The following is a 19,604-nucleotide window of genomic DNA, read 5'->3' as shown; positions in this document are numbered from 1 at the left end:
TTTGAGATCCTTTTAGGAGGCAACAAATAGGAAAGTGCTTGTCTTTGGCTAGAGGCTTTGTGTTCTGCAAGAATTGTGTTCACACAGAACTGTTAATACTAAGAGGAATTGTGTGCATTGTGTGCATGAGCACACCTGATAATTCTCATAAACATCTTCACAAAGCCCACATAATATTGGGACACACAAGTAATATAGAAACTGGTCCAACGTTAGGCCAAATATTGGTAGCATTCTAGTTCTAACTTCAAACTTTCAAAGCATTGGAAAACATTCATTATAAATAGGCATTTAGTGAGATTTTATGGTAAAACATTTTGCAGGAGAATGTTTATTTAATGAGCTTGGCTGGTAGCCAGCTTTCCCGAATATCTTGTGATTAGCTACTTCGTTCTCTTTAAACATGTTTAACAGACGTAGCTTTCACAACTATTAGCTTCCTTGGGAATTCAGAGATAGCAACAGAGAATTTTCAAGGCAAAGACTTCTGTCTGGAGAGTCAAGATTCAACAGCCCATCTTCATTTTAAAGAAAAAAGGTCATTCTTTTGAAGACAGTAAAGTCCACATTCTGGACAGAGAGGATCACTGGTTTGAAAGTGGGGTCAAAGAGGCCATCTACATTGAGATTCAACAGCCCTCTCTCAACAGAGGGGGAGGGATACAGCACCACCTATCTGCTGTTTACAACACAGTCCTTTCAGCAGTTCCAAGAAGATTCCAGACTCATTTGCATTCAGGTGACCCAGAGGGCACAGGTAAACCTCCAAGTGACCTCAACAGCTCTCAAAAAGAGTACTAATGACCAGATGACTGCAAGGAATATAAATCCTTTTATCCTCCACCATTCACTCAGAGCTGAAGGAGACTCTTGGATGAAAAGCAAAAGATCTTGAAAACAAAGTCCAGTTGCCTTTTGAGAAAAAAAACATCTTTGGGATAAGACAGGAGACCCTCCAAATGCATTGATAGTTGCCATATCACACCCTTGGTTGTGGTCAACATCATGGCAATACACTCATATCTGCAGAAGCCTTTGTGCATTTGTACGATTAAGCAAAACTGTCATCAGATGTATCTTTGTTTTCTCTTTATCAGCTCCCAAGGAGACTGTAAGGAGTAATCTTGACGGGAAAGATCCATTGTTTTGGAGGCCTTTACATTTGAAATGTTTTGGCCTCAAGTTACATTCCCCTGCCAAGAAATCCTAAGAATAAAAATGGGCAAATTTTGTGGACAAGATGACTGGTTCCATGCAATAACAGGGTCCATTTATTCAAAGACCTTGTGTAGTGACCTCAAGATACAGGCCACTAATTGTCCTTTGTGACTGGGATGTGTGATTTCCATCTGAGTGGCCATAACAGTATTACCAAAGTAACCTATGAATGGGCTATGTTTCTCAGCATGTTTTATACTTAAGTAACAAAGAGCTTGTTTTATTTGGAGGCCTGAGCTATAAGTAAGAGAGGAACATTATTCTCTTTGAAAAGCTAAATAGTTGTGTATGATGGGAAATTGAAAACTAGACCGGAATAATAAATGGAATGAACAAAGAAGAGGGCCTTTTTAAGTAATCATAGTCATCATCAATATGGTAATTTACCCAGAAAAGTTCAACATCATGGTTTATCATCATCATAAACATCACGACCATCACTACTATAGCTTCTATTATCATTATATTTTATCATCTTCACTTCCATTGTATTCAAGATACAGTACAGCAAATGTCCCACACAATTGGTTAAAGACTGAAATAATCATTTAAACATACAGGGTGCTAACAACAGGACATAAAATATAATGGAAGATGTGGCAGGGAGTCTTATTTTAGGAGCTTTTAGCTATCTATAGTATTATATATAATATAATATATTCTTTATATATAATATATATAAAGAAGAAATTCAGCTCAGTTTTTAAGCACTGTGCATCCCTGATTATACCAAATATTATTGAATAATCATTCCACTAAACTGATATGAAGGCAGCTGATAAATTAAACCCAGTAACTATTTTAAATTTGTGATAAAATTTGCAAGCAGTGCACTGTGAGGTATCCAAAATGGCTACAATGCCTTTTTTAAAAAAACCTAAGACAGGAAAACAATTTTTATTTGGATCAGAGCAATGGCTTTATTTTAGTTTGCTTTATTTCTCTGAAATTAGTTGATTATACTACATTCAATATTAAGGATTCTCTTTTGATTCATACATCATCCCTGTTGCTGTTTGCTGAGAACATGGACCAGCTCAAATTTTGCTCCTCTCTGGTCTTCCCTTGCTAATCTACCGTAGTTTTGTCAAATTATCCATATTAAATGAAAGTAACTTTTCAGGAAACAGATTATCCAATGACACAAGCATACACTACAGTTGTCTGAGTTCATACCTAATTAAACAAAGATGGTTTAAAACACTGTTTAACAAGACATAAACCTTGATTTGCAAACCACCCTTTGCGCTAACCGAAATCCAAACACTACATATAGGTAGTCCTCAATTTACAACTTAAATCCTTATCTGGTTCCAACAGCCGCACCCTGCCGATCACGTGACTATATGTTGGGCATTCAGTAACCAACTTGCATTTATAGCAGTTTGCAGCATCCTATGGTCACATGACCATTTTTTACGGTTAAACTGGCATTTACTTCCAGTTTTCAGGAAAACCAGCCCAGAGCAAGCAATTGGTTTGCTTAATGATCACTGCATTTGCTTAATGACTGCTGTCACAATTTGTGACTGTGATGGGTAGGCTACATTATGGTTGTAAGACAAGGACTACTTTTGTCTACATGATGATACAGTGTGATGTTTGAACCAGCCACAGTGGTTTTCACTGAATAACTATTGTTAAAGCAAGATTACTATAGACTAAGGGGGGGCTTCTGAAAACCTACACACATTTGAAGCACAAAATATCAATAATAGACTTATATACCACCCCACAGGGCTTTATAGGACACTCTGAGCCATTTATAATGTCAGCACAATGCCCCAAACAATCTAGGCCCTCATTTTACCAACCTCAGAAGGATAGAAGGTTAAGTCAACCTTGAGCCCTCCAGGATTAAACTCCAGGCTATGGGCAGAGTTGGCTTGCAATACTACATTCTAACCACTGCGCCACCAACACTTTAAAAACTAACAATTACCTCTTCCAGCCTCCGTCTCTGCTCTTTCTGTTCCTCAATCCTCTTCTGACGTTCTGCCAAGAGCTGCCTCTTGTGCTCTTCATTTTCACGCTGCTGCTGCTCCAGCTGCTGCCGACGGAGGGCCTCTGAGCGTTCCTTGTTTGCAAGCTGAAGCCGCAAAAAATCCCGCCTTAAGGTGGATTCTCCAGGCAGGTTTAGGATGGAGCTTTATCGAGGAGACAAACTTACATTAGTCCAGCAATGCCTCTGCATTCAATACACAAAAGCTCTTGAATCACTCCCACTTTTCTGCTAATCCTGTCTGCTCATACTGAAAGATCTACCTGAAGCTTCCTAACTTGGGCATCTTCCTGAATATGGTCACATACTTGGATCTATACATCAACAAATCCAAACTTTAGCCTTCAATAGAATATTGCATCATAGGGCTGGAAGGGACCTCAGAGGTCTTCTAGTCTAACTCCCTGCTCAATCTGGGTCACCTTATACTACCCCAGTCCAATGGTTGTCCAGTCTATTTTTTAAAACCTTCAGTGATGGAGCACCCATAATTCCAGGGATCAGGCTATTCCGGTAATTAATTGTTCTCGCTGTCAGAAAATTTCTTCTTACTTCTAGATTGGATCTCTCTTTACAAGCATTCACCCATCTGGTGCTTTGAAGAATAGGTCAACCCCCTCCTCTCTGCAACAGCTCCTGAGTCCTGGAAGATAGTTACCATGTCCCTCAATCCTTCTATTTGAGAGGCCAGACATACCTAGTTGCTTCAATTATTTGCATGCCAGCTTGCAAATTTAGTAATTGCTAAATTATTCCTTGGCATCTTACAAAAAGCTCCCTCACTTGGTTGCCTCAGCAAGTAGAAGATTAAACATAAACACCACATTCACTCACAGCTAAGCCGAGAATTTCAGGTGCCAAAATACACTAAAAAAATTGGATTTGATTTATCCATGGATGGACTTATCCACAAGTATATACTAATAGGTTTCTTTCGCAGCTTTTTAAAAGTACCTGCATAGTATTTGTATGTCCTGAATAAACCTGTGGGTTAATTTTATCTGCAAGTAAGCAGACCCTCAAATTTTTAACCAAAATACACAGATAAGCCAATTGTGACAATTAAACTATATGAAAATTTTGAGCGTTTGCTTATCATCAGGGAGCACATTTTTGGGGGTATGTTTTAACTATGATACTGGTTAAAAATTCAAGGGTCAACTTGAATATATCTGGTATTTAAGCATCTGAAATATTTCATTTGCTCAATAGTTCTTCCATTTATCATTCGTTTCCTTTAGCTGTGTAGCTAAAGTAATTTCTTGAAAATACACAGGCTATTCCTTTTGAATGATTTATTTTGAAGCATTCTTTATTGCACTAGGCTGATGACACTCCAAGACACTTACATAGCTCTACTTTTGATAGAATGGCTACATCATACTCATATAAAAAAGTTCATAAGCATGGAGAGTGTCCCGATTGGGAAAGATCAATCTATACAGTTTACATGGCAATTTCACCTTAATAACAATAGCACTTAGATGTATATACATTTTCACAGTGCTTTAGAGCCCTCTCTAAGCGGTTTGCAGAGTCAGCATATTGCCCCCGACAATCTGGGTCCTCACTTTACCGACCTCGGAAGGACGGAAGGCTGAGTCAACCTTGATCTAGTCAGGATTGAACTGCTGGCACTCAGCAGAATTAGCCTGCAATACGGCATTCTAACCACTGCACCGCCACAATTCTCCACTGTGCATCACGGTTCTTAATGAAAGTAGAATGGAAAAAGCTCCCTCTTCGTTATGGGACATCAAATAAAATCCCTACAGTTCCTGATTTAATATCATGTTCTGAAATACATATCACCTAAGAGATTTTCAGACGTTCAGTCTCTCTATTCTACAAAAAGTGGGGAATAAACAGAGAACAAAAGCAGGCATCAGATAGTAGAGAAAGAAGAAGAAAGATAAGAGGCCACAGAGACTAGGATTTCCTCATTTATTTTCATATAATTTATAATTGTAAGAACACAAAGTCTCTCCCAGTAATTACAGCTCAGCTGAGGTTTGATTTCATTGTGTCAGCTTTTGTTGCTATTTGATGCCCAGTGCAGAAATACAATGGAGCCAAGTGACAAAAGCCTTTTCTGGACTCAAAATTATATTGGACAAAGAGCTTGATTCCAACATGTACAAATTTCATATATGGGGGAGGACAGAGTTTCACTCTAGCCCTCAATATTTCCTATATTCGGAGAGCTCTCACAGGCAAGCCTTGGAGGAGGAGTTAGCAAAAATGTTCATCCCTAGGTTTTCCTGGAAATCATAGCTGGACTAATCAAGAATTCCCTAGGACCATGCTTCTCAACCTTGGCAACTTTAAGAGGTGTGGAACTCCCCGAACTCCCTAGCAAGCAATCTTGACTGAGGTATTCTGGGAGTTGAAGTCCACACATCTTAAAAGTTGTCAAGATTGCAAGACACTGCCCTGGGATCTTCTATAATGGGGACAATAGAGCTGGTGTAAGGCTCAACATTACAACCTCTTGACTTTTCTCCATGATCAGAACAGAAGGCTTTTTAATTCAATCGACATCTGAGCATTCTTCCTTACTCTGCCTCTTTCCGAAACCATGGGAATGTTAATGGTAAGGACTGTGTCACAAACAAGAGGAATACTTTCCTTTTTAAAAAAAAAAAATTCTTGTCTTATAGCAATATTTGTATAAGGAGTAAGGGATTCAAATCAGAGGAAGAAGTATGCTACGAGTGGGAATCCAGTTTTAGAGAAAAATATCCCCTTCTTCTGAATTTGGAGAGCAAAGCACGTCTCTCTTACTTGCCACTACGGATTTTTTTTTTTTTTTTTGCTGCATGCTTATGTTTCGTCTGTCTTTAGCTAAAGACGACCTTATTGGATGCACAAAAGACGAGAGCACAGCCAGAACAGGGACAAATGTTCATTACCTGGGTTCTCCAGAGTCGTTTTCTTCCTCTTCCTCCTCACTTCCACTGTACTCATATTCCGTCTCATCTACAAATATAAAGGTCAATGCAGTCTTTGAAAAACTTTTCTTTCCCTTGAAAAGGCTGCTGATGTTCTGGTGAAGAAAGAAAACTTTATATTTATTACAATTTATTTCAGGATTGATTTGACTTATACTGAAATTCATCAAACCAGCTGAAAGAATGAAATAGAGAAAAAGCAAGGGAGGGAGGGAGGTAGGGAGGGAGGGAGGGAGAGAGAGAGAGAGAGAGAGAGAGAGAGAGAGAGAGAGAGAGAGAGAGAGAGAGAGAGAGAGCGCACAGTAGGGTATTGCTAAGCACATTGATTTGTGCTTTAAATTGTAAGCCGCCCCTGAGTCTTTGGAGAAGGGCGGAATATAAATGGGATTTTTTAAAAAAATTATTCAGGGTGTTTCATTAGGCCTACCTACCCCGATGAAGGTGCCTTCCTGTTGTGTCAACTTCCATTCCTAGAATTTTCAAGCCAACATGGTACTACTAAAGGTATTCCTTGACTTTCAACCATCTGTTTAGGGACTGAAGTTATGATACCACTGGAAAAAGTAACTTGCAGCTGGTCCTTGCACTTAGAATCACTGAATCATCCTTCTGGTCACATGACAAAAATTTGGGCCCTTGGCAACTGGTGTTAATTTATGATTGTTGAGGCTTCTTCCCCTACTCACGTGATTGCCATCTGAAACCTTTTTTTTGCTTGTTTCCAACAATGAAAGTCAATGAAGGAAGCTGGATTCGCTTAATGACTATCTGCTTCAATTAACAACCACAGTGATTCACTTAAAGACCATGTTTTTTTAAAAAAAAGTCATAAATCAGGAGTGACTCATTTCAGAACCTCCTTGCTTAGTTCTGATTTGAATTGTAGTCATAAGTCAAGGACTTCCTGTACTGAGAACAACTATGTGTTTTTTAGAAACTGTGTGGTTAGAAAAATACTTTTCCTGAAAATGTGTTAGATGAAGCAAGTGAAATAGATTAGTGGGAGTTTATAGCCAAACAAGCTGCTTTCTATCTTTACATTGTTATGCTGAAATTTTTGGCCACTCTGAATAACATTCAGGATTAATATATTTTCATTTTTTATGTCCTCCTTTCAGATGTAGAAACCTCTGTTGCCGAAGAATAGAAGTTTATTTATCCAATTATTTGTCAGGCCTGGGATATAATCTTCTGTTTCCATGACAAAAGATGTTTAACAGCACTCTAACATCTGCGTGATACAATTCAAAGGGGGTATTGATTTGTGTCGAGATATTAGAAGAGGAAGGAAATGGATGATCTCCACGCCTTTACATATTGCTTTTACAAGAATGGAGATTACAATGTGTTAATTGCAAGTATTTTACAGTTAGTGATGCTAGTAAACCAGAAATGCATCCACTGAGAAGATGTCCTCTATTAAGCGCCTCTCATACTATAGATTTGTTTAAATGACAGCAATCCTACTCTTTTGAAATGTCTAAAGGATTACAGTATTAAAATGACAAAATAAGTGATGAGCCTGTGGTCAAACACAGCTTTTCGCTGGCATTTCAGACATTCACGCAGGCACACAAACACCTTGCTTTGCTGACAGAAGCCTAGAGTAAGCCTCAATTTTCATAGAAAAGGAAGGTGGGTAGATGGGTCTCCATTAGCACTGAACGCCACACTAGCATTAGAGGTGAAGTTTTTTTTTTAAAAAAAAACCAACTTCAGAGACAACTGTGGGAAGAAGCAGCTAGGGAATGGAGGTGATGGTTGGCACTTACAAAGAGTTAAAGGGAAGTACGCAACTCTAGTGAGTACTGAAGATGGGATGATGATTTCAATCAAGAGAAAAAGTGGATAGTCATCCTAAAATGGATTAGGCAGCAGTTGCATGTCTGAAACACTGTTAATTTGTAAGTCTTCCAAATATCTACTGATTGCAGAGTTCCCTTGATAAGGCTAAAGATGATGGAAGAAAAGAACTTTGATTTGCCAAAAGATCATTCTATTAGATCAAGGTCAGTTCACCTAACAAGACAGAAGGAAAAACATCATCGCTACTAACTGTGAACCTTATGTGTGTTTGTGTATGTGTGTGCATGCACACACATGTGTGCCTTCAGGTAGGTGTTCTTTCCGGGCAACTGGCTAGAAATATCCATGCTGGCAAGGTTTTTCAGAAGTGATTTGTCATGGCTCTGCGGCCTTCCTAAGGCTGAAAGTGCACGACTGGCCTTAGGCCAGGGGTAGGCAACCTTGGCTCTTTTATGACTCGTGGACTTCAAGTCCCAGAATTCCTGAGCCAGCATAGGAATTCTGGGAATTGAAGTCCACGAGTCATAAAAGAGCCAAGGTTCCCTACCCCTGTTCCTTTGTCTTTTCTTTCCTTGCAGGAAAAGAAAATGATCTCACTTGTGCCTCTGAAATGCTGTCTTATCTGAAGGGAAGTATAAACATTTGCAATAGTATACAGAGCAATTAGGTGGCTATCAATTTATGTACAAAGCTTGAGGCTAAAGAAGTGAAGCTGCCTTTTACTATGTTTCATCAATAGGATGAATAGACTACGGGAAAAACTCTGAAAAGGGTTTTTTTTTGCACTGTCTCAATCTATTTCTGTGAACTGTTAGATACACCCCAAGGCAGCATAATAAAGAGGTGGTTTATCATTTCTCTAAAATATTCCATTCTTTCTGATAAAACAGAATATCAAATGAAAAATTATTCATGTACTAAAAATGAATGGTTCAATAAACACATATCTTACTGCTTTTTGAATTTAAATGCAAGCAAACCAAAAGATATCTAATCTATAATTATTGAGGCTATTTTATTTATTGATTTTTGAGATTTACATCCCACTTTAAGCAAACCAAAATATATGTAATCTCTAACTATTGTTATTTTGTCTGTTGATTTGTGAGATTTATATCCAGCTTTTTCTCCACGAGTTTCTATGTAATATGTAGCACTCTCTTCTCTTATTTTCACTCTGCTCTAAAATTAAAGAGTCACATCCTCAAGTTCCTAATAAATGTGAAGAATGAAAAAGGTTATTAAACATCCAGAATGCTGAGGCAAAGATTTTATTTTTTGATTGCTTTGCTTTCTTCTCACATAGAGAAATGTGAAAATCTGGTTGTTTATCACCATACGAGCACTCTTATGTTCTTATATCCCTGGACCAATGTAATTTTTTCAGCACTTAGAATAATAATTTATCTTACCTTTCTCTCCTCGTTTTTTCTTAGTCCTGTCAATGTGATCTTTGAGCTGGATGCGAACCTGCCTTTCATTTGGCTGGTCTCGAATAAACGGATGTTTCATCAGCTGTTCAGTCGTTGGTCTCTGACCATGGTTTTTTACCAGACAGCTTTCAATAAAGGACTGGAATTTTTTTGACCTATCAAATCAAATAATTGGGAATAGATATGTAGAAAAGGGTTAGGTTAATATTTATAAGGCAGGGATTTGACAGTGTTGGACAAAGTTAAAAGGATTGTCCCTATAAGAGGACCACCAATTTTGTGAGCATGTTAGGTCAGCAAGTTGGGGAACCCTCCAACCTTTTATCAAATTAGCTGAGAACAAAGTGGGTTCTTAGAATTACAATTTTGGAAACCCTGTTGAAGAACCTGGGGTAAATTAGACCCATCAAATTCAGTACGCTTCGGTAATTATATACAGGATCAGACTGTAAATCCAATAGAATGAAAGAGAGCAAGAAAGCTAAATGAGCAAGGAATTCATAATTGGCTTGGATTTTAATTAGTGAACATTATTGGTCTCTCAAAATCACATCTAGGTTGTATATACATTTAACCCTTTCTTACGTTTTTTTTTCCTTCTTCTCCTATCATGCAACCTAACAAACCTCTTTAAAAGAAAGAACAATCTTCTCTCTTTTTGCCCTCATATGCCTTGGGACCTTTCAGTGTAACATTATACCATTTCTCCATTCTGGCAATTTCTTGTTCCAGGGTCAGGAACACAAAACGCCTCCAGAAACCAGCTAAAGAAAAGGTAAGCTAATGAAAGGAAATGATTCAGTAGCCTGAAGTGCCCTTTTGAAGATACCTTGCAAAACAAAGTGTTTGCAACCTACCATACGTCCTCAAAATGCTTTGATGTTAAGATGGAGCAGATCCAGGTACCACCACGAAGTAGACCACTCCAGCTATCAGTCAAAGTGACTCTGTAAAATGATGTCATTTTCTGCAAGTGCTCCTTCAGCCCGGCATTCTTTTCATTGAAACAAGACACTTTGCTTTGTTGTATGCAGCAGGCCCTATACCAGGGGTAGGCAACCTCGGCTCTTTTATGACTCATGGACTTCAACATGCTGACTCAGGAATTCTGGGAGTTGAAGTCCATGAGTCATAAAAGAGCCGAGGTTGCCTACCCCTGCCCTATACTATTCCAAACAAATGGTTGTCCAGTCTCTTCTTAAAAGCTTCCAATGATGGAGCACCCCCAACTTCTGAAGGCAAGCCATTCCACTGGTTAATTGTTGTCCCTATTAGGAAATTTCTCCTTAGTTCTAGGTTGCTTCTCTCCTTGAGTAGTTCCCAATCATTTTTTCTTGTCTTGCCTTCTAGCGCAGTGAGGACCACAACAGAAAACAGAGCCTTGGACCCTATGTTGGGTTTTCTTACAACTCTGTTCTTTTACGAATAAAAATGATTAATTTATGCACTGTAATTGCAGGCGATCTCTTTGAAAGTAACATATCAGATATTCTACTTAAAATCTAAAGCTCATTCATCCCACCTCTCAGCAATTGGTACTCAGTAGTCTTTTCTGAATTTGGAAACTACGTATAACCGTTGTGATAAATGGCCCCCCCATGTATAAATTGCCAGGTGTTGTTGTGAGCAGCATTACTTTATTCTGGGATTTGGGCTCTCTCTTTTTTTATCAAAATACATGAATTATCCCCAACCAAAGTTATTCTCTTTGAAAACTGGAACCTAATTTTGTTCTGCTACGAAATAGAAACGAATAAACACAGATCTGCCAAAGTTGGCAAATAAGGCAATTAGTACAAATTAGGGATGAAAGCCAGCAGGTACAGCCACAATTTGATCAGAGCAAAAGACAGTATGTTTTATTTTCCAGTTGTTGGTTTTTTTAGTATAATAATTTGGATAAGGAAATAAATAAATGCAGTAGCAAATGAAATAAACAATACCAACAAATCTACTCCCTTACTAAAAAAATCATTTTAATGACGCTCAGGAAGAAAAATGAAGGCAGACTTGTTTGAATCAATGGGCTGGTTCTTACCCAAAGGTTGAATAATGGCACTTACAAACTGTCTCTTTTTATGTATAAATGGACCACTAGAGATAATGCCAATGACAGAAACAATTAACAAATTCAGCTGCTACTAATACAGGAAGCCTAAACGTGTCCATGTATTTCAGTGGAAACCAAAGGGACAATGCTCTACAAAGTTGCTGCCTTGTTTGGATACATGCATGAACATGTGTAAATGGAAAAACAGGTCAACAATATTTTCTGCTTCAGCGAAACCTTTCAATGAAGTGGAAAGATAGGTGAGTATAATGCTTTGCTGTCATATTTTCTAATGATGAATATCACTTCAGTCTACAAACAATATATTCAATTTAGGTCTGGCTTAACTCCAAGACCCTTGTAAAAATTCAGTTGTAAAAATTTATAAATTGTAACTTTGTTCATTTTCCAATGTTTTATCCACTATAAAATTCTGGATAATCTTGACAGTGCCAAGTAATCTCTTACATTTTGTGAAACAGGAAATAAATATTCACGTAAGCTCTAAAGCAGGGCTTTTCAACCTTTTTACCCATTGTGCCACTTTTAGGATATGGCAACATCTGAGTACCACCAGTCGCCTAGCAATGTGTCAAAAACTCGATGACCCCCCAAAAAAAAGAAAAAAAGGAAAAAAGTGATGAAGTACAGGTAGTCCTTGACTTACAACAGTTGGCTTAGTGACTGTTTGAAGTTACAATGGCACTGAAAAAAGTGCCCCCAAGCCACAGCAGAGCAAGACACCTGCCTGACCACCCAGCGGCGCTCTTCCTCCTGTCTGAGGTTTTCATTGTTGTGAGCATTTCTGTTGAGGATTGGCAGCGGGGGTGGAGTGGGTGTTTGGTTTTTATTCCCCCCATCTTCTGGGTGGTTGCAGCAGGTTTTGGTCACGTCACATGACCCTGGGACACGGTGACCATCATAAATATGGATCAGTTGCCAAGCATCTGAATGTAAATTACAAGACCCTGGAGATGCTGCAACATTCCAGCTGATCGGCACTTCTTCTGGGCTCAGCAGAAGCGCTAGGATCAGCCCCGAGCTCCAGCTGGAGCCTGGCACTGATCCTGGTGCTTCCACTGAGCCCTGACAGCCCCTAAGAAGTGCTGATCCTGGCGCTTCCGCTGAGTCCTGACAGCCCTGCAGCTCCAGCAGTCTCTCGCTCAGGCTTGTGTGGTGCTGTCACCAGTTCAGCTCATTCCCCTCCCCCGCTACCACTTTTCTAGGATGATTGCGTACCACCTGCCAGGTGCCAATGTACCACAGGTGGTACCCATACCACTGGTTGAAAAGCCCTGCTCTAAAGAACTTATTTTTACTTTCTATTGAACATCACAATTTAAGATAATCTTAAACAGTAGCTGAAGTTACCTTGCTAATCACATTGCATTTTAAAAATGGTTTAAATAAGAGTTATTTTGCACACTGCTAATTACTAGTGTACTGAAATAATCAATACTATGAGTTTTACCAGAACTATCTTGTTCTTTTGTTAGTTAGTTGGCTAACAAAAGAACAAGATAGTTCTGGTGAAACTCATATTAACTTTTTAGTCTACAATACCAACGCACATAATTTGTTCATGGAACTCAGTATTATCTAAGCTAGTTGGCTGTGACCCTTTTTCCCCACATAGTTTTTGTAGTCCTCCCTGAAAATATCAGCGCTAAATGTGCGAAGACAATCTTCCTCCAGATGGTCATTCAGAATTTCCAACGATATACTAGGTAGCAACAGCACTCATATACCACTTCATAGTGTTTTACAGCCCTCTCTAAGCGATTTACAGGGTCAGCCTATTGCCCCCAACAATCTGGGTCCTCATTTTACCAACCTTGGAAGGATGGAAGGCTGAGTAAACTTTGAGCCGGTGAGAATTGAATTGCTGGCAGTGAGTAGAATTAGCCTGCAATACAGCATTCTAACCACTGCACCACCACAGCTTGTGCAGATCAAAATTATTAGGTGGAACCAAGTATCTGGTCCATGCCAAGGGAGGCACTTGAAGGCATTTTTTGCACATGGATCTTACACTGTGTCTCACTGATATGTAACAAAACCCTCAAATCTCAATTTCAGACTATTTGGAGAGACTTTTTGAAAAACAGAGGCAAAAGTGCAGAATGGATCCTCCTACAACTGTGCCATATAGCCTAACAGATAAACCTGTTCAAACCACAGGTGAATATATTTTCAGGAAATCAAAAATAATTTAACTGAGTTCAACTTTGCCTGTCAAAAACAGCTGAAGAGGCAACAATTAATTTACCTCATTGGTTTGGGTAAAGCAAACATTTTATGCGAATTCTGCAGACTCTTATAAAAGCAAGCCCACGATGCTCAATGAGTTTGAAACATCCATCTTACAAGGGACCTTAGTAAATATCAATTGCTTGTGGGGAAAAAAATAACTGCTTCATGTTTAACAGATAAAAACACTGTCTATAGCAGCTGACCCCAAGACCCAGTTGCCGTAGTGTTGGATTATCTCTTAAATTATTCTTATATGCTCCCTATAATAAACAGCTTGAGCTTTTATAATGGTTGCCTATATGTAATAGATACGTTTCAGAATGCAAAAACAAAAGAATGAAGTCCTGACACCAATCTTCTTAAACACAGCAGCTGTCGTCAAATGATAATCCACAGGCTAAAATAAAAATCTGAATGCGCTATGCACACAGGGAAAGAGAGCTTGCTCTTTTAAGCCATTAAGTTAGCAAAGAATTCTGCTTATCAACGGGACTTACTGTATCACTCTAGAGCAGACACTTCCTGTAAGCATAATTGCAAGGTTGTGTGGGTAAATAACAACATTAATAAAGGGTTCTAACCAGACTTTGGAGTAAGAGTGCTTTAATGAGACATTTATTTCTTGTAAAAGGCCTTTTCGTGGTAAATGCGTTTTTTTTTTATTGAAAAGTTTTAAGATACAATTTTCCTTTAAAAAAACCCCCCTTCCCCCTCCCTCCTCCCCCCCTACCTCCCCCCCTCCCTCCTCCACCCCCTACCTCCCCCCCTCCCCCCTCCCCCCCGACTTCCCAGAGCTAAATACAAGGTATATATATATAAAAAAGCAAACATAAACAACCATATACTAACAACTATAAATTCTAAAATGCATCACTCTCTAGCTTATATAGGATAAAACAAACCTTAGCAATATTAAATATATATAAAAAACTAAAATAAAAAAGAAACACTCTCTAGCTTATATAGGATAAAACAAACCTTAATAGTATTAAATATATATTAAAAACAAACAAAAAAAGAAAAAAAACCCAAGATAGAAAGAGAAAAAAGAAAAAGAAAAAAAAGGAAAAAAGAGTTATTCAAATACTACATAATACTTCTCAACCCTATACTTATCCTAAATAGACTCCATCCATTTTGTCCATTCCATGATATAACGTTCTTACAGATAATCTTTCAAATTAACCAAAATCTTCGCCACCTCAACCAAATCAGAAAACTTTAAAGTCAACTCTTCTATAATCGGCCGTTCCTCTTCCAGTGCCACATCTATAATTATTCCAAACAAAAAAAGATTGCGAACAAAACTTTAACCTCCATTTGAGAATCTTCTGTATATTCCACCATACTTTAATCCAAAAAAAGCTCACCCTTTCTACAAAACCACCACATATAAAAATATATTCCGTCTACACCCAAACCTTTTCCCACCTCCCATACTTGACTATAAATACGTCGTAGAAATTCCATAAACTTCTGCAAATCCTGCAATTTTCTCTTCTTAGATCGTTTTGCAGCAGCACGCGTCACCCTCTGTTCTATAGAATCATCCGACGAGGTTATATCTTGATCTCCTCCAACACCGTTGTCTTCTATCTGACCATCTTCGGCCTCTTGATGCACTCCTTCTCCAGATCCCTTTTCAGCTTCCAGAAGTGTTAATGGCGTTGCATTTAAAACATTATTGTAGAAATCACGCGCTTGCATCACAGTAACCAGACGGTACCTTTTACCTTCGTGCGTCACCATCAACCCAACTTGGATCTCCCATCTGAACCTTATATCTCGTTGCTTGAGCTCTTGCACAAGAAATGTAAAATCCTTCCTTCTCCTTAGAATCTTTGGAGGAATTTCTTTTAAGACCAAAACTTCTTGATTAGCAATCACAACTTTAGTATCATAAGCAGCTCGTATAACTTCATCTCTAGTTTCCCTTTTTGCAAAATATACCACCACATCTCTAGGCAACTTTCTCTGTCCAGCAATCCATGAATTCACACGAAACACTTTATCCATGCCTCCTTTTATTTCAGATGCTGGCTGTTTCAATACTACTTCGAAAGCCTCAGAAACCAGCTGCTTTAGATCTTCCTTAATATTCTCCTTTAAGCCTCTAATTCTAATAGCAAACTGCATCTGGTAATATTGAGCAAGACTCAGTTCCTTTTCCATTTTATCTTCATTCTCCAATACTTTTGCTTCTAATATAGCATTCTTTTGAGTCAAATCTTCTAGCTTTTCCTCCAATTCTTCCACACAACGAGCCACTTTACACACTGAAGACAAGATGTCTACCTTCATCACTCTGAACTTCTGTTCCATCCTCTCCTCCATTCTCTCCTCCAATTTCTCCAATTTCTCCTCCATCTGTGCAAATCTATCATTAATTGATTCCAAAATTACCTGGGTGTGTTTTTCAAGAGCATCTTGTAAGTCCTTTGATGTCAATACATCAGGAGGATGCAGCGCCTGCAGTAATGATTGTTGCACCGGAGAAGTTCCAGCACTCCGAAGAGTTTTAGGGGGTGGTTTAGCCGCCATCTTTTACCAATTGTGACGCACTTTCACTTCAGATTTATAATCCAAAAAAAGTCCATCAAGCTGGAGAGTAAAATATAATAATCCTCTTCACCTTTTCCTCTTGTATCGCTCTGCCTGCTCCTTTAATCCATAGTCATTCCTTCAGGCAGGGGTGGTCGCAGACGCCTGGCTCTGCTCCAAGAAATCAGGAGCAGAGGCGCTGGCCAGCTGGGAGCAGCCCAGGCTACGGGGGAGTTCAATCCTTCAGCCGCCCAAGCCATAAGCTCAGGCGGCCCTGGAGAACTCTACCCCTACCTGGGAGCTCACCCCCTCCTCTTCTCCCGAGGAGGGGGCTTCAAATTCGCCCGAACAGCTGATCGGCGCTGTTTCGGGCGAAAATAACTCAGCTGAGCCGCGGGCAGCCCGGAGAGGCTGTCTTCGGCGCCGCGCCGCCACCGGAAGTCCCTTGGTGGTAAATGCGTTTTATCTTTGAGAAAGGGGTGTTGTAAAAAAAAATTATCTATAGGCAATCCTCGACTTACAATGGTTCATTTAGTGACAATTCAAAGTCACAACAGCACTGTAAGAAGTGACATCACCGTTTTTCATATTTATAGCCATTGCAGCATCTCCATGGTCACATGACCAAAATTCGGACACTTGGCAACCGACTCATATTTATGATGTTTGCAGAGTCCTGGGGTCATGTGATCAGCTTTTGCTTCCTCCTTCTAGCAAAGTCGGTGGGGAAGCCAGATTCACTTATCAGCTGTATTACTATCTTAATAACTGGAGTGATTTCACGTAACAACTGTGGAGAGCTCGTTAAATGGGGCAAAATTCCCTCAACAAATGTTTCCTTTACCAACAGAAATATTGGGCTCAGCTGTGGCCGTAAGTCGAGGACTCTCTGTACTGCAAGGAACTTTGTGAGAGGCCGTACTTATGAATTTTCTCCATGTCCCATGCTGCTTTCACAGGCTGTTAAATCCAACCCCTGTTCAGTGCAGGACGCTATATACTAGTTCTCAACCCACCACAGGGTCCCTTCTCAATGAAGATTGGGCACTGTTGCAACTGTGGTTCTTGCAAAACATAGTTCAGACAACAGTTAGCACCAATTATCAAATTGGCTGAGATAACAGAATGTGTTTGTGTGTCTCTCTGTGTGTATGCATGGAAATAAACTGAATTTCAATTCAGGTTGATAAGAGGTGATCTCTTCCTGATGGATTGGGAATGCTGGCAACTGTAGTTGTAAGCAGGATATATATTCAACATTAGCCAAATCCTTTTTTGCCATTTTACCTTACAAATACAGCAGGTTTCCACTTTATAGCACATAGATAACTTTTAAATTACGAACATAGGGGTCCTGTGATACCTTTTCCCACATATTACCGAATGAAATAATTGCCCTGTATCCAATTCCTTCATTACTAAAATCAGGAAGCCATGTGATAAAAGTTTTCAGGAGCAGAAAAATGTCAATGGAGCTTTGTTAGAGAAAATAGAAAAAATGTTTTAAAAAAATTGGATAGGGGTTTCCCACAAATGAAACTCACCATGCAGCAAGAACTTTCTGCTAACCACAAAACCTGTTTATGTCAATATTTTCAAAAGAACAGAATTAATAAACAGGCTGCTCCTTTTGTACCAAGACTGTGCATGGATTTTAATTTCACCTTTTACTTCATACCCAACTTGGTTGTCCCTCCTTATCTTCTACTTGGGCAAGTCTGTTTGTTTGGATTTAAATAGTTGCCCATCTCATATACAAGACACTGGGTGGCTTACAATAAACAATAGCATTCCTAACCTACTGGCAAAGGAGGAGAGATGGATTACGGAAGATATAAAGCTGTGTTTATCTGGCATTCCCAGCTGTCCAGCTTCTGCCGACTACTTTGCATAGCCAGATTATCTCTCTCGCCTTTTCTCTTTTGCTGCTAGCAGCAAGAGTTACATGGGGTCATTGCAGCAGGCCTTCTGCACTACATCATGTTCATCAGTAATTCAGAGTGATAAGTCATATGTGCCTTTCTTAACTATCCAGTGCCTTTCAGAAGAGTTATGTATAAATACACACATTTTTTTCTTGCAAAAAATAGCATGGAATGTTTTCAGCTAAGATGAGATATTCAACAGAAGGAAAAAAAATATACAGATATTCGCCAATATTGCAAAAGAAGAAAATATACGTGGGCTCCATGCCTAACTGTGGAGTCCTTAGTGCTAACAGCGAAACTGAATTGAAAGGACCCTGGAGGTCTTCTAGTCTAACCCTCTGCTCAGATAGGAAACCCCATACCATTTCAAACAAATGGTTGTTCAATCTCTTCTTAAAAACTTCCAGTGTTGGAGCATTCACAACTTCTGAAGGCAGGTTGTTCCATTAATTAATTGTTCTGTCAGGAAATTCCTCCTTAGTTCTACGTTGCTTCTCTCCTTGACTAGTTTCCATCCATTTCTTCAGGTGCTTCGGAGAATAGATTGATCCCCTATTCTTTGTGACAGTCCCATAGATATTGGAACATTGCTATTAAACCTATCTGTTTGAGCAATCTGGTCTGGTCTGACGGGTTCTGTTGTAATTATTGTTTTAATGTAACTTATCTTCTGCATTTGGGCATTAGGGTTTAATTTGTTTTCAATTTCTGTATTTGTGCATTTTGATATTTATGTCACTGTTCACCGCCCTGAGTCCTTGGGGAGAAGGGCGGTATACAAATCAAATCAAATCAAATCAAATCAAATCAAATCAAATCAATAAATAAATAAATAAATAAATAAATAAATACCACTTCTCCTTGAACTTTACACCCAAGTTCTCTAAACAAACTACATTGTTAAATGTTGCTTTCTTCTCTATCACTAAAGCTTGAAAACTAAAAGAGGAAGGCTAACAAGAGGGTGGTTGCAAAGTATGAGGAATATGTATGCACAGTATACACAGAGTATGATCAATAAACAGGGTGAATTAGAAATTCAAGTAAATGAGAGCAGATATGATATTGTTGCCATTATGGAAACGTGGTGGGATGAAACCCACAAATGGAATATATAGCTAGAGGGATTTAAATTATTATTTTTTAAAAAACAGACCAAATAAAAGCAGAGGTGGAGTTGCACTTTATATAATAAATAACTACATCTCTACAGAAATAGAGCACAACAATAATGAAAACTGTCTTGAATGCATTTGGGTCAATAGAAAAGGTGGGGCAATGACATTGTCATAGGTTTATACTTTAGGCCACCCAACCAAACAGAAGAAATAAGATGAACTTTTTGCTAGTCAGTTAACTAAGATACGTAGGGAGCACATCACAATAGTAATGGGGGACTTTAATTACCGTGACATCAACTGG

The 19,604-nt window shown here is 38.9% G+C and overlaps 1 protein-coding gene across 2 annotated transcripts in view; it reads right to left on the bottom strand.

Annotated features, from left to right (window-relative positions):
- TNIK (TRAF2 and NCK interacting kinase) overlaps positions 1–19,604 on the bottom strand; it is a 150,712-nt gene that overhangs the window by 83,964 nt on the left and 47,144 nt on the right. For both annotated transcript variants that reach the window (XM_083364459.1, XM_083364460.1), the window contains exons 8-10: positions 9,390–9,565; positions 6,133–6,199; positions 3,161–3,365 (exon numbers count right to left, since the gene is read on the bottom strand). In XM_083364459.1, the coding sequence (XP_083220585.1) occupies positions 3,161–3,365; positions 6,133–6,199; positions 9,390–9,565 (448 nt within the window). The remainder of the gene's footprint in view (positions 1–3,160; positions 3,366–6,132; positions 6,200–9,389; positions 9,566–19,604) is intronic.

This window comes from Vipera ursinii (assembly GCF_947247035.1).
Source record: "Vipera ursinii genome assembly, chromosome: 5".
In the NCBI taxonomy this organism is placed as follows: domain Eukaryota; kingdom Metazoa; phylum Chordata; class Lepidosauria; order Squamata; family Viperidae; genus Vipera; species Vipera ursinii.
The sequence above is the reverse complement of the archived record's forward strand: the minus strand, read 5'-3'. Positions and strand labels throughout refer to the sequence as shown.